Here is a 27,659-nt window from a genome sequence, read left to right as displayed (position 1 = left end):
ACAAAGTATGCAAATCAAATACTTAAAAAATGAAAGACAACAAACTTACTTGGGATACACTGGTTCATAAAGGTACTTGTCCCCTCTTGTAGATGTTATATGAAAAAACAAGATGTAGCCATTTGCCGTCTGAAAGATAAATTTTATTTACCATGAATTAAAGGGTAAGGCTATGACTGTAATCTTAATTTTATATATTCTTACTTTGAAAACACTTCAAGAACCCTCTTTTGAAGAGCTATAGCTTAATTATGCAAATAAAAAAATCACTTTGTTTCAATATAATCCATCTTGTTTAAAGTAACTCATGAAAGGGATTTACAGATTTCAAAATATTTCATAGGTAATTGAAATCAATAGTTCATAACATGCTGTAGACATTAATATTCTAAAATAACTTTAATATTCAACAATAGATGATTATTTTGCAAAATATACAGAACGTTTTAAACTCTGGAATAACACGGCAAATAATTTTTCTGAGTTTTTAAAGCAATTATGTCACCAAATAGTAATAGTATGATGAAATTCTTGACTCTACTCAAAGTTCATATAGTGTAACTTCAGAATAACATATTTTATACATTTCAAAATCAATCAATTAGCCTCTGATTTACTACAAAATATACCAAGACAGAAGAAAAAACAGAGCAAATCTTCAACTTAAAAAATTTGAACATCAGCTAATTTTTCTAAGTTAATAAAATGTTTTAAAAATATAAACTGTATTAAGTGAAGTAAGTCAGAAAGAGAAAGACAAATACCATAGGATATCACTTATATGTGGAATCTAAAATATGACACAAACGAACTTATCTACAAAACAGAAACAGACTCACAGACATAGAGAACAGACTTGTGGTTGCCGGGGGGTGTGGGGGTGTGGGGGATGGATTGCGAGTTTGGGATTAGCAGATGCAAACACGTTATGCATAGAATGGATGAACAACAAGGTCCTACTGTACAGCACAGGGAAATATAGTCAATATCCTGTGATAAACCATAATGGAAAAGAATATTAAAAAATGTATATATTTGTATAACAATCACTTTTCTGTACAGCAGAAATTAACACATTGTAAATCAACTATATTTCAATTAAAAAAATATATATAAATTATATTAAAACAGTGCCATCATATGATCATGGCACATATCTGACTTGTAAAGCTCAAACAACCATTTTACATTTATATAAATACAGAAAATACAATATTTAGCTTTTTCTAAACAAACATTTTCAGGCATTAACAGAGTGAAGTGGCAATGTTTTACCCAAACTTCTTTATATTCATCCTGAATTCTTATCATTTTAGAGGCAGGAGGGCTTTTACCCAAAGTAGAACTAAAGAAACTGAAAAAATTATTCAAAGTTGCAAACTTCTTTCCAGCACTGGTTTTCTGTTTTTCACATAAAGGAATGCCAGAGGAAATACTCAATTTCTTCAGCAAAGCCAGGTGTTTTGTTTCTAAGCTATAAACTTTAGTATTTTAATGTATTCCAAAACTCTAATTCAACATATTGGGATACAAAAGAAAAAAGGCTAAAATCCTTCAGAAAAGATCATTCTAATTCCTCATGTGCAATTTTTTATTCTTCTAATGTGAAAACTATGGGATCAAAAAGAAAATGGATTCAAATCAAACTATATTGAAAGTTTCACAGACATCATGACCCCTATATAGATTAGTGACTGTTTAAAATGTGTAAACTCTACTGTTACAGGGGCTAGAAAAGTAAAATAATACGGTCTAGTACTTAGATGAATAACATACAACCACTGTCTGAATATCAGTCACTCAAGGTCAAAAGTTCAACATTTCAGAATATCAAATGCTAATAATATACTCAATTTTAACAAGTGCTTAGAAGACTATAATGCCAGGAAAAATACAGCATCACTTTGCACCAGCATTTAGAAATTTTATATAGACAGTATACTAGATCAAATTACAAATAATGGCTTGATTTACTATTTTGGTATTCTGTATCAATCATCTTTACCAAGTTTCTATGGCTTTGCATGTATATTAAATGCTATTTATTTCCAGATCTCAATGACATTCATCAGTGATAATTTCATGAACAGTCCTGCCTTTGAACAACTTAAAAAGTTTTGGTGGTAAAAAAATGATCATCCTTAAAAAGTAGCATCTTCGTGTATCTATACCAAAACTGTTTTTATGCAGTGTTATGATGGCCCTTCTCTTCCTATCCCCAAAATACTGCAAGAAAGTATATAACTATTGCTTAATCTGTGGGCAACACCACCAATACCTTCTTCGAGTATACATACATAAATACACGCACACACCCCAAAACTAACTTTTCTAAGTTAATGAAAAGACAAAATAAAGAACTTCGAAGTTCTCTTTTCTGCTATCATCCTTATCTTAACAATATTTTTTTCTCCAAGGTATATTACTGGATTATGTGCCTTTAATTACAGAGGCCCAACAATCTGTAGGCAACTTATATGACAAGTCTTTATGTCCCTTTCTTTTGTATATCCATGAATTAGGGCCGTAAGGTCATAAGGATAAAGGTATTGAGAGGATAAAAGAAAATCACTACTTAAATAGAGGATGGAAGAGACAGACTTGTCTCTACTAATGTTACTTAGAAGAAAAAGAACTAAAAACAATAATGTAAAAGGATATTAATAATGCAACAAATTATCAGTCAGAGAGGTATGAATATTAAAGTTTGACATCATTTATTTCAATTGCAAATCTAGTAACAGAGCTTTTAAAAAACCATGCAAAGTACCTCACCTAATTCCACATTTTAAAAAGAAGAGATTGAATTCTACAGGTGGTGGTGGTAGTTGATATGGTTATTATTATTATTATTATTATTATTATTATTATTATTATTATTATTAACTGCCTGTTTCTATTCTGGTTTGTTTGGGCATTTGGGAAGTTTTCACTTGCCACCCCAAATTAAATGTATTTTTAAATTATTTTATGATTGATGCATGACATATATATTACAAATAGTAAATTTCTGTAGCGGGAGTAATTTAAATCTAACTGTGTCATGAGACAAATCAACTGCTATATATAACTAATGCTTAACCTGTAGGCAGCATCCCAATACTTTCCTCTACCAACCCAAATACTTTTTTGTACATGAATTCACCAGATACTTTAGAACTCCAAGTCAAAGTGCATTTCTTCCTCAGCATATACCATTTTTACCATAAAGAATAGGACAGATTTATGCATCTGGCTTCAATGACTTGAATAATGGCATCACAGAGATTTCTATAATAACTTAAGAGATAAGGATTTGATGATTTAGAGATGTATCTTCTATCCCAACATACTGTCATATCAGGTTTCAAATAAGGCTGATAACAGACTAGCATTTTTTAATTCTTTACACTGGTTTATAAATGGTGTTTTCTGTTTTTAGCTTTATTTTTTTGTTATACATGTTCACGTATATAAAATTACTCACCCCAAAGCATACCACTAAGATAATGATCTAACACTTGTGTATACTCTTTCAGACTTTGTACATTCATACTTATGAATATACTTAAATGAAAAATAACAAAAACGGTTATAAATAACACATTCTCTCAAAGATAGGTGAAGAATATCTTTTGATACAAATAGTCATCAAAAATTATTATATTATTACTAGTTCTATCACATTGTTTTATACCAGAATACTTAAAAAAAAAAAAAAGACTTCTGCTTCCAACCAAGATGGATTAAGCTGAAGTCAATTTGTGCTCCCATCTGAAACAAACAACCAAAAACCAAACAAAATATATGAAACAATGATTTTCAAAACACTGACAAGCAATGAAGGCTAGTGATCCCTGACAGATGGAAAACAACTGAGGTGAGTTCTATGATTGTTCCAGCTTACTCTCTTGAGAGTTTCCAGGTCACAGAACTGAGAAGGGGAATGGAGACAGAGCCTGGCAGACTCCCTGAGTTAAGAAGATGATGTTGAGAGTCCAGGAAGAACAAGGCACTAACAAAATTTATATGACAGAGTACCAGAGACAAGAGAGCTGCATGGAGAAAGAATCAGAGAGCACCAATAAGCACATGCATGTGAGGATACTACCAAGGCAGAAGAGAAACCAAAAGCCTTAGTAAAGGGAACAGTGCATGGTGCTCCAACAGTCCTGAAAACAGTCCCTGTCCCACCAGCAAGACTGAGGAAACTCATAATGCAAAGGGCATTGATTAGAATGCTCAGGAAGGTAGTCCTCAGGTATGGCTGTGGTAAATTGACTTTTCAAACAAGAATAATAGCAATGTATGTTGGGGTCTTACCACATATAAAAATAAAACATGTATAATATATGTTCCTTCACCCCAACAGAATTAAACTAGAAATTGATGACAGAAGATTTCCGGAGAACTCTCAAATATTTTGAAACTAAATAATATGCTTGTAAATAATTCATGAATAAAAGAAGAAATCAAGACAGAAATTTAGAAAAATACACGATACTAAAATTTGTGGGGTGTTATTACAGCAGTACTTAAGGGAAATTTTATAGCTTCAAATACCTCTATTAGAAAAAAGAAAAATGCCAAATCAGTGACCTTGGGTTCTACTTTAAACGAGAAACAGATGAGCAAATGAAACCCAAAGTAAACAAATTTTTAAAAAAATAGAGGAAATAATACAGATCAGCATGGAAATCAGTGAAGTAGAAAACAAAAATAAAATCAATGAAATTAAAATCTGGTTTTGTTTTGTTTTTTTTAAAGATCATTAAAATCGATATACTTCTAGTCATACTGTCCAGGAAAAAAAGAAAGAGAATAACCACTATCAGAAATGAGAGAGGTGACATCACTACATATTCTACAGATATTAAAAGAATAACAAGGGAGTACTGTGAATAACTTTATGACAGTAAATTTCCAGCTTGGATGAAATGGACGGGTTCCTTGAAAGACACAAACTATCAAAACTTACTGAAAAGAAAGAGGTACCCTACATAGGCTTATATCTACTAAAGAAATTGAAATTTCAATTAAAATCCTTTCCACAAAACAAAACAAAACTCTAGGCCCAGATGCTATCACTGGTGAAGTCTACCAAATACTTAGAAAAGAGATATCAATTCAACACAAACTCTTCTAGAAAACCAACAAAGAGGGAACACTTTTGATCACATTTTATGAGGCCAGCATTACCCTCATACTAAAAGAAGACAAAGACATTATGAGGAAAAGACACTACAAGCCAATATCCCTTATTAACACAGATGTAAAATTTATAAACAGTTTTAGCAAATTAAATCTAACAATGTATTAATACGTCATAAGTAAATGGGGTTTATCCAGGAATGCAGGGTTGGTTTAACATTCAAGAATCTATAAATGTAATTTACCATATTAACAAACTAAAAAAGAAAAACAGTATGATAGTCTCAATAAATGCAGAAAAGACATTAGACAAAATCCAATATAACATTCCTAATTAAAAATTTTCAGCAAATTAATGAGAGGGTGAACTTCCACAACTTGATAAAGGGGATTTACAAAATACCTATAACATGATTCTTCTTCTTCTTTTTTTAATATTATTTATTTATTTATCTTTGGCTGCACTGGGTTTCTGTTGCTGTGCATGGGCTTCCTCTAGTTGCGGCGAGCGGGGGCTACTCTTAGTTGCGGTGTGCGGGCTTCTCATTGCGGTGGCTTCTCTTGTTGAGGAGCACTGGCTCTAGGCATGCGGGCTTCAGTAGTTGTGGCACGTGGGCTCAGTCGCTGTAGCTTGTGGGCTCCAGAGCGCAGGCTCAGTAGTTGTGGCGCACGGGCTTAGTTGCTCTGCAGCATGTGGGATCTTCCTGGGCCAGGGCTCGAACCCGTGCTCCCTGCATTGGCAGGTGGATTCTTAACCACTGAGCCACTAGGAAAGCCCCTATAACATGATTCTTAATAGTAAAAGACTAAATGCTTTCCTCCTATTCAAAATTGTACTGGACGGTCTAACCAATAAAATGAGGCAAAAAAAAGAAATAAAAGGATCCAGATTGGAAAGGAAAAAAGTAAAACTGTTTTTTGACCTCACTGTCTATAGAGAAAATCTGGCAGAATCTACAAAAACAGTACTAGAATAAGTGAGTTTAGCATGGTTGCAAGATACAAGATCAACAGAAAAATCAACTGCATTTCTATATACTATCAGTGAACAATAAGAAAATTAAAATACTGTTTTCAAAAACATCAAAAAATATAAAATACTTTGGGATAAACCTGGCAAAAGATGTGAAATACTTGTACGCTGATAACAAAACATTGACAAAGTTAAAAATATCTAAATAAAGGAAGAGATATATGTTGTTTATAGGTCAGAAGATTCAATACTGCTAAGATGACAACTCTCCCCAAATGGATCCACATATCCAATGCAATGCCAGTCAAAATCTCAGCAGGCATTTTCATAGAAACCGACAAGCTGATGCTAAAATTCATACGGAAGCAAAAGGTCCTACAACACTGAAAACAACTTTGAAAACAAAGAACAAAGTTGAAAAAGTAACACACTGTGATTTCAAAAATTATTACAAAGCTAGAGTAATCAAAAATAATACTGTATTAACACAGACAAATACATCATGGAACTGAATAGAGTATACAGACAAAACCCCACATACATGTGGACAACAGATTTATGACACAGATGCAAAAGAAATGCAGTATAGAAAGGATAACCTTTTCAACAAATGGTGCTGGAACAACTGAATATCAATATGCAAACAATTAACTTAGATCCACATCCTGCACCATATATAAAAATTAACTGAACATATATCAGAGACCTAAATATAAAACCTAAATCATAAGACTTCTAGAGGAAAGCATAGGAAGAAGGTAAGAGCCATTAAAAAATAAACTAATGAACCAGACATCATCAAAATTAAGTACTTCACACATTCAAAAAATAGTGTTAAGAGAATGAAAAGACAAGTAACATACTAGGAGAAATTCTTCATAAAGCATATGTGTAATAAAGGACTTGAATCCAAAATACACTAAGAACTCTAGAAACTCAACAATAAGAAAGCAAAGAACCCAGTAAATAAAATGGGTGAACGATCTGAAAAGACACTTTACCACAGAAAACACACATGGCAAATAAACAAATGAAAAGATGTTCAATATCATTAGTTATTAGAGAAATGTAAATTAAAACTATAATGGGATACCACCACACAGCCATTAGAATAGCTAAAATTAAAAAGGCACACCTTAAGTTGGCAAAGAGGAATGAGAACTCTTGTACCCTGCTGGTAGGAATGTAAAATGGTACAATTACTTTGTAAAAAGTTTAGCGTGTCCTTAAAAAGTTAAACATAAGGGACCTACCTTACGATCTAGCTGTTCCATTCATGGCTATTTACCCAAGAGAAAAGGAAATATATGTCCATATAAAGATCTGTACATGAATGTTCATAGCACTTTTATTTAAAACAGCCCAAAACTATAAACAACTCAAATGCCCATCAACAGATAAATGGATAAACCAACTGTGTTATATCCAATAAGATACTCAGCGTGACCTACTGATCCATGACAACATGCGTGAATCTCAAAATAATTATGCTGAGTAAAAGAAATTAGAAAAATGTCATAGCACATATTGTATGATTCCATTTATTTAAAACTCTAGTAATCTGTAGTGATAGAAAGCAAATCAATAATTGGTTTTAGAGGGAGGTGAATCATGGCAGGACGGAGGAATTACAAAAGGGTACAAGGAAACCTGTGATGGCTCTGTTCACTATCTTGACTGTAGTTATGGTTTCAAAATTTATCTAATTGTACATTTCAAACATGTGCAGTTTATTGTATATCAACTGTACTTCAATAAAGCTATTTAGAAAAGAGGAATGGAAGTGATGGTTGGACTTAGAAACTTCTGCTTCTTGAAAAGCTTCTACCATCACAAGAAAGACCTTATCTAGCCTACTGGAAAATAAGAGGTCACAAAGAAAACCAAAGCAGACAGCTACAGTCAACTACCAGATATGTAACTAAGGGGCCATCCAGCATCAGTGGAGCTGTCAAATGACTGTAGCCACATCAGTACTAGAGGTGAGATCAGGAGAACCATTTGACCAAACCCAGAGCAAATCACAGAATGAGAGTAAACAAATGGCTGTTTTGAGCCACCATTTTGAAGATAATGGTTCAATAGATGTTAAGTGTGAAAAATAACAACCCTAACAAAAATAGTATAATTTAAGGAAGTAGAAATAGTATAATTTAAAGACACCAAGTTATGGAGACGAGCAAAATTCAAAGAGATCCAGGAGAATAGCAGAGTAATCACTTCCAAAACAGTGTCTGATCACACCAAGATGGGAAAAAAAAGAAAAAAAAAAAGAAAAGAGGGATGAATGGGTACTATTTAGAACACTGTACTCCTCTACAATTTGCTGTATTCCACTCTCTTATAATACTTTGCTTTCAGCTGTTATTTGGTGACTCAATACATTAACATGCTGGGAAGGGGGAAAAAAATCACAATGAAACAACAGGAATTCTAAATTAAACTGATGTCTTTCCCTTATTCATAAATAAGTTATATTCTAATTCATGTCACAGTAACTCATGTTGTGGCAAAACAATCTACATTTCCATTTAGCTGGGTGTGAAAGAGAATATTACGAGTAGCAATGAGAAATAGAGTTGGAATGGCAGGTTGAGGCCAGATCACAAGATGCCCTGAATACTAGGCTAAGAAGTTTGGAACACATTTTGAATGCAATGGGAAGCCACCAAAAGGTTTAAAGTAAGAATAATATAAGTGGGACTTCCTTGGTGGTCCAGTGGCTAAGACTCCATGCTCCCAGTGCAGGGGGCCCGGGTTCGATCCCTGGTCAGGGAACTAGATTCCACATGCCGCAACTAAGAGTTCGCATGCCTCAACTAAAGACCCCGCATGCTGCAACTAAAGATCCCACATGCTGCAATGAAGATCTCGCGTGCTGCAACTAAGACCCGGCACAGCCAAATAAATAAATAAATATTAAAAAAATAATATAAGAGCTGTGATTCAGAAATAGCTATGCATAATTTAGATGCATTGCAAGTAGACAAAAAATGTAACTGAAAGTTTTGAGTTCTAGGCAATCTACACAAGATAATAAAGGCCTGTGCTAAGGCAATGACAATGAGAATAAAGAGAAGAGGATGGAAGTAAACTAGAGACAGGACTTAGCAAAATACTGGTGATTGGATGGGAACACAGAATCAAGGGACTCCAGGTTTTTTCCTATTATAAGCAAAGCCTCAATAAAAATACTTACGCATATGCCTAAATACACTGGTGCTACTATTTGCCAGATAGAGTCCTAGAAATGAGATAGTACTTCAAATTCATTTTAATGTTCCTTGCGCATGGATATACATCAATTGTCTAAAACTGAGGAAAACTGTATGGATATTTATGGTCTGGTAACATGTCTACAAAAATGATATTCTACTTCTGATGCTCAGAGAATACACGCTCCCAAAAGCTATGGGCCAATTCTTAAAATGGTAAAGGATTTTCTTTCTCACACCCCATTAAAAAACAGTGTCAGTGAGATTTCTTTCTAAGGTACAAGTTGATAAGGAGGTAACTGTGGTTCTGTTGATGATACAGTAATAGAATTTTTAATATAACTGACATGTCAGAGCATACAATGACTATACTTGGGGATCAGGGGGAAGGTCATAAGAAAATTAAATGGGGATGACTGCTTTGGCTTTGACTTAATGTGCAGAAAGAGAGTGATGCTGTATTGCTCTACAGGTCATACAACAACTGTATATCCTTCTCACACAGTCTATCAATGATTTTTTTTGTAGAAGCAAATTTCAAAGTGTCTCCTAGATTCAGCTTTATTCCATAATAGCTAGTAAGATTAAACAACCAGGCTAACAGTGAAAGGCAGCAATGCAAAATTATTAAGACTTTCAAATTCTAGAACCAGCCTTCATGGTTTAGAATTCCATTATCAGGGATGTGATCTTACGTACATAGTATTTATGTAATCTGGGGCAGGTGCTTTAACCTGTCTACCATAGTTAGCTCTACTATATGGTGGAAGCAATAAAATTACCCACCTTTAGAGGAGTGTTATGAAGAATAAATTAATTTTAATACACATAAAGCACTTACAATAGTGCCTAGCACATAGCAGACACCAAAAAAGTTAACTACCATAATAGTAACTCTGAATCTTTAAGTAAGTAGCTAATTCATAATCAATATATTTCATGTAAGAGGCTAAGAAAATGTTAAGCTGTGTTTTGCCACTCCTTGAGGCTCTGGGCCAATACCTGGAATTTCACAGTTCCCTAAGTAAGCTTAAAAAGCAGAGCCCTGAAAGAGCTGAATGTGACTGCTCCCAGAAGTGGACATTGACAGGGCCGTACGCTTAACCCTACTGACTTCAGCAGGCTTAGAGCAGACACTGTACTGTTGAAATGAATTGCTCCCAGACCTCATGGTCTGGAGGATCCTTCAGCTTAAGACTCTTCCACTCAGAGAAAGTGCCTGAGCAGAGGAGACACCCTAAGCCTCAAAAGAAGACAAGAGTCTGTGACCTTATCTGCCTCTGCAAACTGTCATTTTAGCAAACACCTGCTGGTGTGCATTGCCAGAGAGACTCACACAAAAGTCTAACCTCTGTGGGTAGCTAATGGAACAAAACCAAGAAAAATACCACCTCTATGGAATCTCAGTAACTTTATGATAAAAGACCGAAATAAACAGCTAAATATATGGATCCTACCAATAAGCCACACTGATGAGACAGAAAAAAAGCAAGTAAATTAAGGAAAAAATATTAAGGACTTTCAGGAGATACTATTAGGATATAAACAAGACTCTTCAGAGCTAAATACTTCCTAATAGAAAAATGCAACACATGGACTGATGAAGAAAAATCCTTTATGGCAGCTGAACCTTTTATTCCAGATGCTCAAATGGAAACAATCTCATGATACAGAAAACACACATATAATCATTATTTTTTATAATTTGTATTTTTTTATTGAAGTATAGTTGATTTACAATATTGTGTTACCTTCAGGTGTACAGCAAACATATTCAGTTATACATATTTATTTTTTCAGAATCTTTTCCATTATAGGTTATTACAAGATATTGAATATAGTTCCCTGTGCTATACAATAAGTCCTTGTTGTTTACCTATTCTATCTATAGTAGTGTGTACATATTAATCCCATACTCCTGATTTACCCCCCCATCCCTTTGGTAAACATGTTTGTTTTCTATGTCTGTGACTCTGTTTCTGTTTTGTAAATAAGTTCATTTGCATTATTTTTTGATTCCACATATACGAGATATCATGTATTTGTCTTTATCTGTCTGACTTACTTCACTTAGTATGATAATCTCTAGGTCCAGCCATGTTGCTGTAAATGGCAATATTTCATTCTTTTTTATGGCTTAGTAATATTCCTGTGTGTGTGTGTGTGTGTGTGTGTGTGTGTGTGTGTGTATCTACCTATCTATGATATATAGATATACACACACATACACACACTTTATCCATTCATCTGTCAATGGACACTTAGGTTGCTTCCATGTCTTGGCTATCGTAAACAGTGCTGCTCTGAACACTGCGGTGTATGTATCTTTTCAAATTAGACTTTTCCTTTTTTTTCTGGACATATGCCCAGGGGTGGGCTTGCTGGATCATATGGTAACTCGATTTTTAGTTTTTTAAGGAACCTCCATACTATTTTCCACAGTGGCTGCACCAGTTTACATTCCCACCAGCAGTATAAGAGGGTTCCCTTTTCTCCACACCCTCTCTAGCATTTATTATTTGTAGACTTTTTGATGATGACTGGTGTGAGGTGATACCTCACTGCAGTTTTGATTTGCATTTCTCTAATAATTAGTGATGTGGAGCATCTTTTCATGTGCCTATTGGCCATCTGTATGTCTTCTTTGGAGAAATGTCTGTTTAGGTCTTCTGCCCATTTTTTGATTGGGTTGATTTTTTGATATTGAGTTGTATGAGCTGTTTGTATATTTTAGAAATTAAGCCCTTGTTGGTCACATCATTTGCAAATATTTTTCTCCCAGTCTGTAGGCTGTTTCGTCATTTTGTTTATGGCTTACTTTGTTGTGCAAAAGTTTAAGTGTGAATAAGTCCCATTTGTTTATTTTTGCTTTTATTTCTTTTGCCTTGGGAAATGGATCTAAGAAAATACTGCTATCATTTATGTCAGAGAATGTTTTGCCTATGTTCCCCTCTAGGAGGTCTATAGTTTCAAGTCTTACATCTAGGTCTCTAAACCATTTTGAGTTTATTTTTGTATATCGTTTGAGGGAGTGTTCTAACATCACTAATTTACATGTAGCTGTCCAGCTTTCCCAACACCACTTGTTGAAGAGACTGTCTTTTCTCCATTGTATATTTTTGCCCTCTCTGTCACAGATTAATTGACCATAGATTCATGGGTTTATTTCTGGACTCTATTCTGTTCCATTGATCCATGTCTATTTTTGTGCCAATACTGCTGTTCTGATTACTGTAGCTTTGTAGTATAGTCTGAAGTCTGGAAAGATTATGCCTCAAGTTTTGTTCTTTTTCTTCACAATGGCTTTGGCAATTCTGAGCCTTTTGTGGTTCCATATAAATTTTATTGATCTTTTCTATTGTTTTTCTTAATCTCTATTTTATTTATTTTCTCTCTGATCTTTATTATTTCCTCCCTTCTGCTGAATCTAGGTTTGTTCTTCTTTTTCTAATTCTTTTAGGTAGTAGGGTTATGTTGTTTATTTGAGATTTTTTTTCTTTTCTGAGGAAGGCCTGTATCACTATGAACTTCCCTCTTAGAACTGCTTTTGCTGCATCCCATGGATTTTGTATGGTTGTGTTTTCATTATCTTGTCTCAGAATTTTTTTAAATTTCCTCTTTGATTTCACTACTGACCCATTTGGGTTTTTTTAGTAACATGTTGTTTAGTCTCCATGTAATCATTTTTTCCTCATTTCTCTTTCTGTGGTTGATTTCTAGTTTCAAGCCGTTGTGGTCAGCAAAGATGCTTGAAATAATTTCTATTCTCTTAAATTTATTGAGGCTTGTTTTGTGTCCCAGCATATGGTTTATCCCAGAGAATGTTCCATGTGCGCTTGAAAAGAATGTTTATTCTGTTTGTTTGGCTTTTTAAGATGTAATGTCCTGTAGATATCAATTAAGTCTAACTGTTATATTGTGTCGTTTAGGATCTCAGTTGCCTTACTGATTTTCTGTCTGCAAGATCTGGTCATTGACGTTAGTGGGGTGTTAAAATCTCCTACTATTATTGTATTCCCAGCAATTTCTCCTTTTATGTCTGTTAGTGTTTGTTTTATGTATTCAGGTGCTCCTATATGGGTGCATACATGTTAACATATGATATCCTCTTCTTGTATTAATCCTTTTATCATTGTATAGTGTCCTTTTCTGTCTTTCTTTATGGCCTTTGCTTTGAAGTCTATTTTGTCTGATACGAGTATTGCTACCCCCACTTTCCTGTCATGTCCATTTGCATGAAGTATCTTTTTCCATCCCCTCATTTTCAGTCTATGTGTTTCTTTTACCCTAAAGTGGGTCTCTTGTAGGCAGCATGCTATAGGTTCTTGTTTTGTTATCCAATCTGCCACTCTCTGTCTTCTGATCAGAGCATTTAGTCCATTGACATTTAAAGTAATTACTGATAAGTAGGTATGTCTTTATTGCCATTTTAAACCTTGTTTCCCAGGTGATTTTGTATTTGTTTTTTGTTCCTTTCTTCTTTTTGTTTTTCCTTTTGTGGTTTGACAGTTTTCTTTTGTATTATTCTTGAGTTCTTTTCTTTTTGTTTTTTGCAATCTATTGTGTGTTTCTGATTCGTGGTTACCCTGATTTTCAAATATGTTAACCCATTACTATATCTCCTTACTTTAAACAGGTAGTCATATAAGTTCAAACACATTCTAAAAGATCTATATTTTCTTACTCCCCTCCCCTACATTTTGTGACTTTGATGTCCTATTTTACATCTTCATGTTATCCTCTTGCTGTTCATTTTAATTATAATCACTTTCACAAAATTTTTTGATTTTTTAAAAAATCTATGTACTGGCTTCCTTAAGTGACCAAACAATCCCTTTATGTATTTGCCTTTCCTATTGTGATTTCTCTTTCCTATAGAGTCTTGCTTCTTTTCTATTTAGAGAAGACCTTTCAATATTTCTTTTAGGATAGGTTTAGTATTGCTGTATTCTTTTAGTTTTTGCTTGTCTGGGAAATTCTTTATCTCCCCTTCTACTCTAAATGATAATTTTGCTGGGTACAGTATCCTAGGTTGCAGATTTTTCCCTTTCATGACTTTGAATAGACCTTGCCACTCCCTTCTGGCTTGCAAAGTTTCTGTAGAGAAATCAGCTGATAGCCTTATGGGGGTTCCCTTGTAACTGACTGTTTGTTTTTCTCTTGATGCCTTAAGAATCCTCTCTTTACCTTTAAATTCTGACATTTTAATTATAACATGTGTCAGTGTAGGTCTGTTTGGTTCATTTTGTTTGGGACCCTCTGTGCTTCCTGTACCTGGATATCTGTTTCCTTCTTTAGATTTGGGAAGTTTTCAGCCATAATTTCTTCAAATACACTTTCAATCCCCTTTTCTCTTTCTTCTCCTGGGATCTCTACTATGCATAGATGGGAATGCTTAACATTATCCCATAGATCTCGTATGTTGCTTTCAATTTTTTTTTCATTTTTCTTTCTGTCTGCTGTTCTGATTGCATGATTTCTGTTATTCTATCATCCAGATCACTTATTCATTCTTCTGCCTTATTTAGTCCACTGTTCATTGCCTTTAGCTCAGTTTTTATCTTGGCAATTGAATTGTCTAATTTTGACTGGCTCCTCTTTATAGTTTCTAGTTCCTTGTTACAGTGATCTGCATTTCTATCAATAATCTTTCTTAATTTCTTTAGCATTTTTATTACCTCCTTTTTGAACTCAGAGTTTGGTAGAATGGAGAGGTTTCTTTCATTTTGTGTTCTTTCAGGGGATTTCTCTTGCTCTTTTAATTGGGAGTGGTTCCTCCAATTTTTCATTTTACTCATATTTCTCTCTCTGAATTTAGGAGAAACAGTTATCTACTGTGGTCTTAAAGGGCTGTTTTGTATTTGGGAGCATCCCTGTGTAGCCTGTGTGAGTCCAGTGTTTTTGGTGCAAGGCCTGTATTTGGTATGGATGCCTGCCATGTTCTGGCCATTATCCCCTTGACAGAGGGGTTGTGTTGTGGTGACCAGAGCCTGCACTGGATGTTGGGTGGGGCCTCTTCTTTGCTCTGTGGTTGTCACAGCCCTGTTGGGAGCAGGGTCTGCTCCCCAACTGTTGGAGTAGAAGCCCCCAGATCCAGTTCTAAGCTACAGTGTGAGGTAGGGAGGACTGGAATGCTCTCACTAGGAAAGGGGCCACTGTGTATTTTTCTCCCGGAGCTGTCCACCAGGACGTGCAACTCCGTGATGTCACCCGCCACCCGGTGTGTGCGCCCACAAAGTACAATATTGCTGGCACTACCTTCAAACCAGCCTCTGCTACAGGAGCATCAATAATCAACAGACTCATACATTTCTCAGGGATGTGCACGCTCACAAAGCCACCGGTGCGAAAGCCCACCGAAGTCGTGCTCCTGCACCCACTATGGGAGTGCTGGTAATCTGCTCAGATTTCAGCCCTGCCTTTGCATGTGCACACCCACTCTGGTGGCGCTTGCACGCTCCCAAAACTTGCTGGTGCACATTTCCAAAGTCCGCAGTGGCTGCAGCCATGCCCCGCTGGGAGCATGCTGACAATGAGGCTGCCATGGTGGGCCCACATCCTTCCCTTCATGTATTGACAATGGGGCTGCTATGGCAGACCTGCGCTCCGTGCCAGTTGCATCCCAGACCACACTTCAGGCCCTTCGGGCTATCTCTGCACAGCCAAACCAAGTCCCCTCACCAGGTCTGTCCGCTGAAGCCCGAGTTTCAGCATCCAGCCCCTGTGCATACCGGCTGGCCTGCATGTCGGGCTGCAAAGTGCACCAATGTGCAAGGACCGTCTATGCTGGTCTCCCTCTACCCTACCTGGCCATAAGCTGGCTCCTGTATTCGCCTCTGAAGCTCCCTATCTGTCCTAGTGGACCTCCCAGCTGGTGAAGGAGGTTCCCAGGGTGAGGAAACCTTTCTTCTTTCACAGGTCCCTCCCAGGGGTGCAGGTCCTGTCCTGATTCCTTTTTATTTCCCTTTCATCCTAACCAGTTATGTGGGTATCTTTCTTGCAGCTTTGGTTGTATTAGATCTTCTGTCAACTTTCAGTATGTATTCTGTGAGAACTACTCCACATGTAGATGTACTATTTCATGTATCTGTGGGAGGAGGTGAGCTCCATGTCCTTCTATGCTGCCATCTTGACAGCTTGTCCCTTCTTGATAAAATCATTACTGAAAGGTAAGAGACTTGGAAGACAAATTCAGGAGGTCTGCAAATAATGAATAAAAGAAAGAAAACAGGACAAACCTTGTTCTATTCTTCTCTTATTTAGGGAAAAAAAAAAAAATCCCTACCTGCAGAAACAGACTGAAGTCTTCAGATTGAAACACCTAAGACTCAGGTTTAATTTGGGTGGATTGGTGCGGGGTGGGAAGGAGGGAGGCAGGCAGAGGGAGACAATTTAATGAAAAAAAAAGATACAATCTTGTAAGTAAAAATAACCTAATTTCAATCACAAAGAGAAAAATCTTTCAGAGAAAAAGAATAGGTTTCCTGAAAAGGGAAAAGACTCAGATTAACACTAGACTTCTCACTAATAACCCTAGAAACCAGAGGGCACTAGAACATTACCTCATGGCTAGGGAAAAAAAAAAAAAAAAAAAGAATCTCAATCTAAGAATCCTGTACCTAGACAGGATATCCTTCACCATGCTTAAAGAACAGTACGTTCAGATATTATTTAATATATGAGTGCCCACTGTGTGCAGAAAATGCTCTTGGCATTGAAGCTATAGTGAAAATAACAACCAGAAAGACATGGAACTAATATTCTGGGTTTGAAAAATGGACAGGGACTTCCCTGGTGGCGCAGTGGATAAGACTCCGCACTCCCAATGCAGGGGGTCTGGGTTCGATCCCTGGTCAGGGAACTAGATCCCACATGCATGCTGCAACTAAGAGTTCTCATGCCACAACTAAGGAGCCTGTGTGCCACAACTAAGGAAAGCTGCAACTAAGGAGCCAGCAAGCCGCAACTAAGGAGCCCGCGAGCCACAACTAAGACCCGGTGCAACCAAATAAATAAGTTAAAAAAGAAAAAAAGAAAAATGGACAAACACAGGCAACCTACAGAAGAGGATCTGCAAAGGGCCAATAAATATAGGAAAAGATGCCAAACCTCACTAGCAACAGAAATTAAACAAATGAAAATTAAAATGACAAGACCATTTTTCACCAATCCAATGCAGGCACAAATGTAGGTCAACAGGAATCTTAAGAACACATAGGAGTGACTCTGGAAACTGACACAATTTTATGAAAAAATGATTTGGCAATATTCATTAAAAAGAATATACATATACACTTTGACCCAGCAATCCTACATAGGGGAAAGTGCCCTAAAGAAATAAATGCACCAATACAAAAGGGTATATGTATAACGATGTTTACTGTAGCACTGTTTATAGTTGCCAAAGGTCCATTAAGAGAAGAATAGCAAAGAAAATAAGAAACTTCCACACTATGGAATATTATACAAATACTAAAACTAATAAGTTGGAAGTATATGTATTAATCTAGAAAAGTAGTCATAATATACTAAGTGAAAAAAATCAAATTGCAGAGTAATGTGTAAATTAAGATGTCAATTTTGTGTAAAAATAATGAAAATTTCTATATTTATCTATTTAAATATCTACTCATCTGTAAGTTAGAATCCTATGCAAACATTCAAAATCAAGTTACAGAAAAATGTTGAAGTGAGACAATGTTCATGATATAACATGTCAAAAAAGCTGTACAGTAGCTTTCTATAAAGAAAAAAATGTTTTCGATAATCCTCTACCTATGAAAACTCAGATTTATCAAATGTGCTCCTCATGAACAGGTGACATTAGCAGTCACTTACAGTAATATCACTTTGGATTTAAAAACAGACTTCAACAGCCTTTCAAATTCTATGTACTATTAAATATAAGCACATCTGCAAACATCCATTAAAAAGATATAGGAACATAAATAAAAATTAATGATTATCTGTGAGTAGTGAAGTTATTTATTTTTTCTTGTTTAGCTCTACAATTCTCAGATTTTCTTCATCGAACATTTATCCCCCTTATTAAAAACTAAAACTTTTAAAAATCCAATTCTCAAAACTATAAAACTCCTAAAAGATAACATAACAGAAAATCTACATGACCTCGGTTTGGTGATGACTTTTAGATACAACACCAAAGGCACAACTGATGAAATAAACTGATAAGCTGGACATCATTAAAATTAAAAACTTCTGCTCCGCAAAAAATCTGTCAAAAGAATGAAAAGACAAGCCACAGACTGGCAGAAAATATTTGCAAAAGACATATCTGATAAAGGACTGTTATCCAAAATAACAAACAACTCTTAAAATTCAAAAATAAGAAAACAAACAACCCAATTAAAAAATGGGCCAAAGACCTTAACAGGCACCTCACCGAAGATATATGGATGGCAAATAAGCATATGAAAAGATATTCCATAGCATATGTCAGGAGAAAAATGCAAATTAAAACAACGAGATACCACTACACACCTATTAGAATGACCATAATCCAAAACACTGACAACACTGTCAAAGATGTGGAGTAACAGGAACTCTCATTCATTGCTGATGGAAATACAAAATGGTACAGCCACTCTGGAAGACAGTTTGGCAGTTTCTTACAAAACTAAACATAGTTTTACCATACAACCCAGCAAGTGCACCTCAGCGCATGAAAGGAGTTGAAAACATGTCCATAAGAAAACCTGCACATAGATGTTTATACCAGCTTTATTCATAACTGCTAAAATTTGGAAGCAAACAAGATGTCCTTCAGTAGGTGAATGTATAAACGGTAATACATCCAAACAATGAATTAATATTCATGCTAAAAAGAAATGAGCTATCAAGTCATGAAAAGACGCGGAGGAACGTTAAATGCATACTACTAAGTGAAAGAAGCTAATCTGAAAAGGCTACATACTGTATGATTCCAATTATATGACATTCTAGAAAAAGCAAAACTATAAAGACAATAAAACAGATCAGTGGCTGCCGGGGATTATGGGATATGAAGGGATAAATAGGCAAAGCACAGAGGATTTGAGGGGCAGTGAAACTACTCTTTATATACTATAATGGTGGATACATGTCTTAATAAATTCATCCAAACCCACACAATGTACAACACCAAAAGTGCACCATAATGCAAACTATGGACTCTGGGTGATAATGATGGTGAATGTAGATTCACCATTTGTAACAAATGTATCACTCTAGTGGAGGATAATTGGGGGAGGCTATGCATGTGTTGGGGCAGGGAGTAATGAAAGAAATCTCTATACCTTCCTCTCAATTTTGCTGTTAACTTAAAATTGCTCTAAAAGACAAAGTCTGTTTTTCATAAAGTCCATTTATGAACTTATAATTCATATAAGCTAAACCATTAATTTATGTTTTAAATTATACAGAGATGAATTAACTTAAATCACTTAAATCAGGTCAGCATTTACTTAGCATATTTAACATAAACCAGACTACAATAGCTAAATTTATGTTCATCATGACATCTCCAGTTGTATGGAAATGTATCTTCTAGAAAAAGACTATAAGCAATAACTAGGTAAAATAAAAACTGGATTTTCAGTAGCCAAAAAGAGTAAATTGTTTGTTATCTTCTCTTACATATGTATTTTACCCACCCCCAACTTGAGAACAGAAATAATTCCTAACTTCTTTGTTTTCTTAATATTTAGTATATGCAAACGTTAATAAATTATTGTGAAATTGTTTCTGTAAAGGTTGTTTCTAATTATCTAGTACCTGGCCCTGGAGTAATTAGGAGTGGGGAATAGTGGCCCGAGTTAAAGAGCTCCATAAAGGATGTTAAAGAGCTCCATAAAGAATGTTAAAGAGCTCCATAATGATGTGGTTGAGGGTACAGGCTGTGAAGTGCTTGGTTTGCACATGAAAGGAACATTAGCAGGTAATCCTTTACTATCTCTAGAAATTGGCTAGCACTGAGAGGGGCAGTCTCTCCAGGGCCAGCGTCAAAGCATCAAAATACAGAAAAACAACAACAAAAGATTACAGAGTGTATGTATGTCCATGCCACTCTCTCACTTTGTCACAGCTTACCCTTCCCCCTCCCTATATCCTCAAGTCCATTCTCTAGTAGGTCTGTGTCTTTATTCCCGTCGTACCCCTAGGTTCCTCATGACTTTTTTTTTTCCCTTAGATTTCATATATATGTGTTAGCATACGGTATTTGTTTTTCTCTTTCTGACTTACTTCACTCTGTATGACAGACTCTAGGTCCATCCACCTCACTACAAATAACTCAATTTCGTTTCTTTTTATGGCTGAGTAATATTCCATTGTATATATGTGCCACATCTTCTTTATCCATTCATCCGATGATGGACACTTAGGTTGCTTCCATGTCCTGGCTATTGTAAATAGAGCTGCAATGAACATTTTGGTACATGACTCTTTTTGAATTATGGTTTTCTCAGGGTATATGCCCAGTAGTGGGATTGCTGGGTCGTACGGTAGTTCTATTTTTAGTTTTTTAAGGAACCTCCATACTGTTCTCCATAGTGGCTGTATCAATTTACATTCCCACCAACAGTGCAGGAGGGTTCCCTTTTCTCCACACCCTCTCCAGAATTTATTGTTTCTAGATTTTTTGATGATGGCCATTCTGACCGGTGTGAGATGATATCGTAATTGGACTTTGACACTTTTGAGAATGTCATTATTAAAACTTGACTAATACAGCTTACAAAAAAAAAAAAAAAGACTACAGACAGAAAACAAATTTTCATAAATTTTACTGTTACAAAATTCTAAATGTAATAGCGATGAAAATTTAGTACAATTTTTCTTTGTAATATATATCCACTAAAGAGAATGAAATTCTTTTCGTGGGGATATTTTTTGCTTAATTGAGGTTTAAAGTTAATGTTCCCCTGCCAACATAATATTCAATGGGGAAAAGCTGAAAGCCTTCCTGCTAAAATCTAGAACAAGACAAGGATGCCCACTCTCACCACTTCTATTCAACATAATATTGGAAGTCCTAGCCAAAGCAATCAGACAAGAAAAGGAAATAAAAGGTATCCAAATTGGAAGGGAAGAGGTAAAATTGTCATAATACACAAATGACAAGATACTATATATTGAAAACCCTAAAAACTCCACACAAAAATTACTAGAACTGATAAATGAATTCAGCAACATAGCAGGATACAAGACTAACATACAGAAATCAGTTGCACCTCTTTACCCTACCAATGAAATATCAGAAAGTTAAAAAAAAAAATCCCTTTAAAACTGCATCCAAAAAATGAAATAAAATACTTAGGAATAAAACTGACCAAGGAGGTTAAAGACTTATATGCTGAGAATTATAAAACATTGATAAAGGAAACTGAAGATGACTCAAAGAAATGGAAAGACATTTCATGCTTTTGGACTGAAAAAATTAATATTGTTAAAATGGCCATACTACCCAAAGAATCTACAGATTTAATGCAATCCCTATCACAAAATTACCCATGACCTTTTTCACAGAACTAGAACAAATAATCCTAAAATTTATATGGAACCATAAAAGACCCAGAACTGTCAAACCAATCCTGAGAAAAAGGAACATAGCAGGAGGCATAACTCTCCCAGACGTCAGAAAATGCTACAAAGCTACAGTAATCAAAACAGCATGGCATGGTACTGGCACAAAAACAGACATATGGATAAACGGAACAGAACAGAGAGCCCAGAAATAAACCCACACACCCACACTCAGTCAATCTTTGACAAAGGAGGCAAGAAGTCATCTCTTCTTCTTCTTCTTCTTGCTGAAGAAGTCTCTTCAGCAAGCAGTGTTGGGAAAGCTGGACAGCTGCATGTAAATCAGTGAAGTTAGAACACACTCTCACACCACACACAAAAATAAACTCAAAGTGGCTTAAAGACTTAAATATAAGACATGACACCATAAAACTCCTAGAAGAGAACATAAGCTAAACATTCTCTGACATAAACTGTAGCAGTGTTTTCTTAGGTCAGTCTCCTAAGGCAATAAAAATAAAAACAAAAATAAAAAAACGGGACCTATTCAGACTTATAAGCTTTGGCACAGCAAAGGAAACCACGAACAAAATGAAAAGACAACCTATGGAATGGGAGAAAATATTTGCAAATGATGTGACCAACAAGGGCTTAATTTCCAAAATATACAAACAGCTCATACAACTCAATAACAAAAAATCAAACAACCCAATCAAAAAATGGGCAGAAGACCTAAGTAGACATTTCTCCGAAGAAGACATACAGATGGCCAACAGGCACATGAAAAGATGCTCCACATCGCTAATGATCAGAGAAATGCAAATCAAAAGGTAAAATTAACCAGACCTAAGCACATTAATGGAATAGAGGAGAAATGCAGAAATAAACCCAAATAGATATGAGAATGTAGTATGACGTAAACACAAAGTTTATCATTTTTATGAGACATCCTTGGGAACAGAGGGCAGGATTTATAACATAAACTTGGGAGTACCACGTAAATACAGATGAAAGCTTAAAAAATCTAGATTAGACTTCAAGGACAAAACAGGAAAGTGAGAGGAATAAAAAGAAAAGGATATAGGCACCGTTTAGGGATGGGAGAAAGTAAAAGAATCAAGAAAGACGATATAGTAGGAGTAACCTGAATAGAAGAATCGGTACAGCAATTCCTATCACAGATGGTAAATACTAATGGGTGTGAAAAAGTGAAAGGATCTCATCTAAGAGAATTAAATTTAAATGCGATGTAATGATTTCATAAAAAACAGCATTAAAGTTGAAAAATGTACTTACTGACACAGCTATCATGGTACTATCTGGCCTCCATTCAGCTTGCTTGTAGGATCCAAACTGAGAAGATGATTTTGCAGGTTCCTTGTAGGTTACGATTAATACACTAGGCTGGAAGAAAACAGTTTTATTTTATTAATATCTCATAAAAAGTAAAAAATTTAAGATAACATCATGGAGTACACTCTGACAATATTTTAATAATTCTAGAAGTATAATAAAAGATAACATAATCCAATATTAAATGAGTTTAAACAGTCCAAGCAAATCAACTAAAAAGAACCATAAAGAAAGACAATCTGAAGAAGCCTATATCCATTAAAGAAATTGAATCGATAATTAATAATCTTCAAAAACAGAAAAGACCAGGCCCAGATGGGTTCACTGGTGGATTCTACCAAACATTTAAGGAAGAAATTATACAAATTTTCTACACTCTCTTCCACAAGATAAAAGCAGAGAATACTAACTCCTTCTATGGCCAGTATTACCCTAATACTAAAACCAGAAAAGACATTATAAGAAAATAAAATGACAAACCAAGAGCTCTCATGCACATAGATGCAAAAATCCTGAACACAATATTAGCAAATCAAATCGAACAACGTATAAAAAGAATCATATACTATAATCAAGTGGGATTTATTACAGATCTGCAGGATTGGTTCAACATTTGAAAATTAATATAATCCACCATCATATCAACAGACTAAAGGAAAAAAAAATCACATGATCTTATCAATAGATGCAGAAAAAGAATCTGACAAAATCCAACACCCATTCATGACAAAAACTCTCAGCAAACTAGAAACAGAGGGGAACTTCTGCAACCTGACAAAGAACATCTACAAAAACCTATAGCTAACAACATACTCATTGGAAGAAACTAGCTTTCCTGATAAGATCAGGAACAAAAAATAAGGATACTCCCTCTTACCCTTCCTTTTCAAGATCATACTGGGAGAACACAAGAAAAGGAAATGAAAGATATACAGATTGAGAAGAAAGAAATACAACTTATTCTTAGATCACATGACTGCCCATATAGAAAATCAGAAAGAATAAACAGTAACAAAAAAACTTGTGGAAGTAATAAGTGACTATGGCAAGGTTGCAGGATACAATGTTAATATATACAAGTCAACTGCTTTCCTATATACTAGCAATGAACAAGTGGAATTTTCAACAAAAATATTTAGGTATAAATTCAAAATATGTGTAGGATCTATGTGAGGAAAACTACAAAGTTTCAATGAACAAAATAAAATAAGAAAAAATAAATGGAGAGATATTCCAAATTCATGGATTAAAAAGCCCAGTATTGTCAAGATGTTCAGTTCTTCCCAATTTGATCTACAGATTCAACACAATCCCAATCAAAATCACAGCAAGTTATTTTACAGATATTGACAAACTGGTTCTAAGGTTTACATGGAGAGGCAAAAGACCTAGAACGGCCAACACAATATTGAAGGAAAAGAACTAAGTTGAAAGACTGACACCACCCAACTTCAAAACTTACTATAAAGATACAGTAATGAAGAGAGTGTGGTATTGGCAAAAGAAAAGAAAACAGATCAATGAAAGAATAGCCCAGAAACAGACACACATAAATACATTCAACTGACCTTTGACAAAGAAGCAAAGGCAACACAATGGAGAACAGACAGTTTTCAACAAATGATGCTGGAACAACTGGACATCCACTTTCTGGCACTACAAGAAGCTCCACAAGGTCATCTTGTACTCTGTCTGTCCTTGCCCTAAAATCAGCCATTTTTTCAGGGATTCCTAACTCTTTTATTAGAGATAGTATTTAGAAAAGAAGACCTGAAAACAAGATGCTTACTGCTAGTAGGGTGTCATTACTTGTAGGTCCTCTCAGCAAACACAGTAGGAAGTATATGAACCTATACTAACCCACATATACACATGTATCTCTACATATTTCTTTCAATATATGCATGTATTTATAAACAAAAACATATGTGACTATAATCAAGCACAATGTGGTTCTTTCTAGCCTTCTCCCTTACTTATTTGGAACTTTCTTCAGACAGTGAGAACCTGGCTATCATTTCATACAACTAATTTAGTTCTTTGTTCAACCTTACCATATGTATACAGTATTTTGGAATTGCTAACTATACCCCTATAAAAAAACAAATTTACCAAACACAATACAGTTTTTTTTTGATAACTTCTTCTACTTTAGCCTTAGAATAACGAGTTACAATGCCATTTTCCAAAGTTACATAGGTCATCCCCTTAGAAGCTTTTTTTAATCTCTGCAAGTCAAACACAAAAGTTTCTAAGAAGCTAACAAAGCTCCAAACACATTAAAACTGCTAGGCATTAGTTGTCTGTACTTCAAATATCAATTAAAAGTTAAAAACAAATACCCTGGGGGCAGTGACATTAACAAAATGTCAGAGTAAAAAGTCCTAGATTCTCTTCCCCACCACCCCCCACGACAATTCGCAGACAAATCCCCTTTTGTGAGAAATACAGAAACGAATTGAAAAGCACCTGAATGCTGGATGAATGAGAGATCACACTCATCAAAGCTGGTAGGGAAATTCAGGACACCTTCTCACCAGAATTCCTACCACCAACACAGTGCCATACAATCAGGATGAAACCCTCCAACTCCCAGCTAATCCCTACAAAGGAAAAGGGGTGGTCTGTGTGTCAGATGCCCCAACCCTTCCACAGGGATCCTCAGAGGACAGGCTTCTAACTTGTCAGTCTTGAAGCACTGTCAGAACCGGCATCATCTAGCTACCTGGGGGAGAACAGAGACAACAGGTTGGACTGGTAGCCACCAACAGCTCCTCTCCACAGCTTAGCACAGAGTCAGCAGAGAAAATAATTCTAGCTCTCAGCTTTTCCCTGGGAAAAAAACAGTTGATCCACAGGTCCAAAAGCCCGATTTCTATGGGCCCTATTCAAAGGAATGGGTTCTGTCTTACCTGCCTCAGAGTGTTGACAGGATCTGGAAAAATCTAGCTGCCTGGGAGCTAGTGAGCACAGAGACAGAGGTTTGGGCAGGCAGTTGCCATAGCCCGTCTCCCTGGCTAAGTATAGAGCAAGTGGATAAAAAACCCAACCCCAACTTCTCCCTGGGGAGCTAAAGATTAGTCCACAATTCCAATGCCCCAACTTTTCCGGGGGCTGCCCAAAAAAGGGGGGGGGGGTCTGTCTTGCCTTCCACTGGGCAATAATGAGACCTGGCATAATTTAGCCACCAGGTAGCTAATGAGAATAGAGACCGAGGTTTGGGCTGCCAGTTCCCAAAGCTCCTCCCCCCAGCTCAGCACAGAGCAAGTGGATGAAAAAACACAGCTTTCAGCTTCTCCCAAGGGAGGGAAAGAGTTGGCTAAACTATCAAATGATCCAACTTTTTTAGAGGCTGCCTGAAAAATGGCTTCAGTCTCACTTGTTTTAATGCTGTGAGGGGATGTAGAATAACCTAGACATCAGGCAGCCGCAAAGAATAAAGTAAACATGCTGAACTAGCATATAGTTTTGAGATGCCACCAGAATCTCTGGCTGGGCTGACTGGTAGGGATCTTCTTCTATATGAGGCCAATCCATAAAGACTGGAGAGGTGGCTGCTTTGCCTAATGCACAAACACCAAAAAAGAGGGTCAAGGAAGACGAAGAAACAGGCAAATATGTTCCAAAGGACACAAGATAAATCTCTAGAAAGAGATCCTAATGGCGCTTCCCTGGTGGCACAGTGATTAAGAATCCGCCTGCCAATGCAGGGGACATGGGTTCAAGCCCTGGTCCGGGAAGATCCCACATGTCGCAGAGCAACTGAGCCCGTGCTCCACAACTACTGAGCCTGCGCTCTGGAGCCCGTGAGCCACAACTACTGAGCCCAAGTGCCACAACTGCTGAAGCCCATGTGCCTAGAGCCTGTGCTCTGCAACAAAAGAAGCCACTGCAATGAGAAGCCTGCGTGCCGCAACAAAGAGTAGCCCCTGCTCACCGCAACTAGAGAAAGCTAGCGCACAGCAACAAAAACCCAATGCAGCCAAAAATAAAATAAATAAATTAAAAAAAGAAAGAGACCCTAATGAAATAGACATATATGATTTACTAGACAGATAATTCAAAATAACCATCATAAAGATGTTCGCTGAGATCAGGAGAACGATGCATGAACAAAGTAAGAATTTCAACAAAGACAAAATACTAAATAAATAATTATTAAATAAACATATATAAATAGGGGCTTCCCTGGTGGCGCAGTGGTTGGGAATCCGCCTGCCAATGTAGGGGACACAAGTTCAAGCCCTGGTCCAGGGGGATCTCCCATGCCACGGAGCAGCTGGGCCCATGCGCTACAGCTGCTGAGCCTGTGCTCTAGAGCCCATGAGCCACAACTACTGAGCCCGCATGCCACAACTACTGAGGCCCGCGTGCCTAGAGCCCGTGCTCTGCAGTGGGAGAGGTCACCACAGTGAGAGGCCTGTGCACCGCAGCAAGGAGTGGCCCCCGCTCGCCACAACTGGAGA

At 36.2% G+C, this 27,659-nt stretch overlaps 1 protein-coding gene across 7 annotated transcripts in view; it reads right to left on the bottom strand.

Moving 5' to 3' along the window:
* Positions 1–27,659, bottom strand: part of RIC1 (RIC1 homolog, RAB6A GEF complex partner 1) — a 164,366-nt gene that overhangs the window by 103,444 nt on the left and 33,263 nt on the right. For 6 of the 7 annotated variants that reach the window (XR_009702088.1, XM_061200396.1, XM_061200400.1 and 3 more), the window contains exons 2-3: positions 23,137–23,244; positions 50–129 (exon numbers count right to left, since the gene is read on the bottom strand). Coding sequence is in view for 5 of the 7 variants with exons in the window: in XM_061200396.1 (XP_061056379.1) it covers positions 50–129; positions 23,137–23,244 (188 nt within the window). In the remaining 2 variants the exon portion in view is untranslated. Of the gene's footprint in view, positions 1–49; positions 130–23,136; positions 23,245–27,659 lie in introns of those variants that run through there. The other variant, XM_061200401.1, reaches the window with a different exon arrangement.

The sequence above is a fragment of the Eubalaena glacialis genome, chromosome 9, assembly GCF_028564815.1.
Source record: "Eubalaena glacialis isolate mEubGla1 chromosome 9, mEubGla1.1.hap2.+ XY, whole genome shotgun sequence".
In the NCBI taxonomy this organism is placed as follows: domain Eukaryota; kingdom Metazoa; phylum Chordata; class Mammalia; order Artiodactyla; family Balaenidae; genus Eubalaena; species Eubalaena glacialis.
This window is presented reverse-complemented; position numbering and strand designations above follow the sequence as displayed.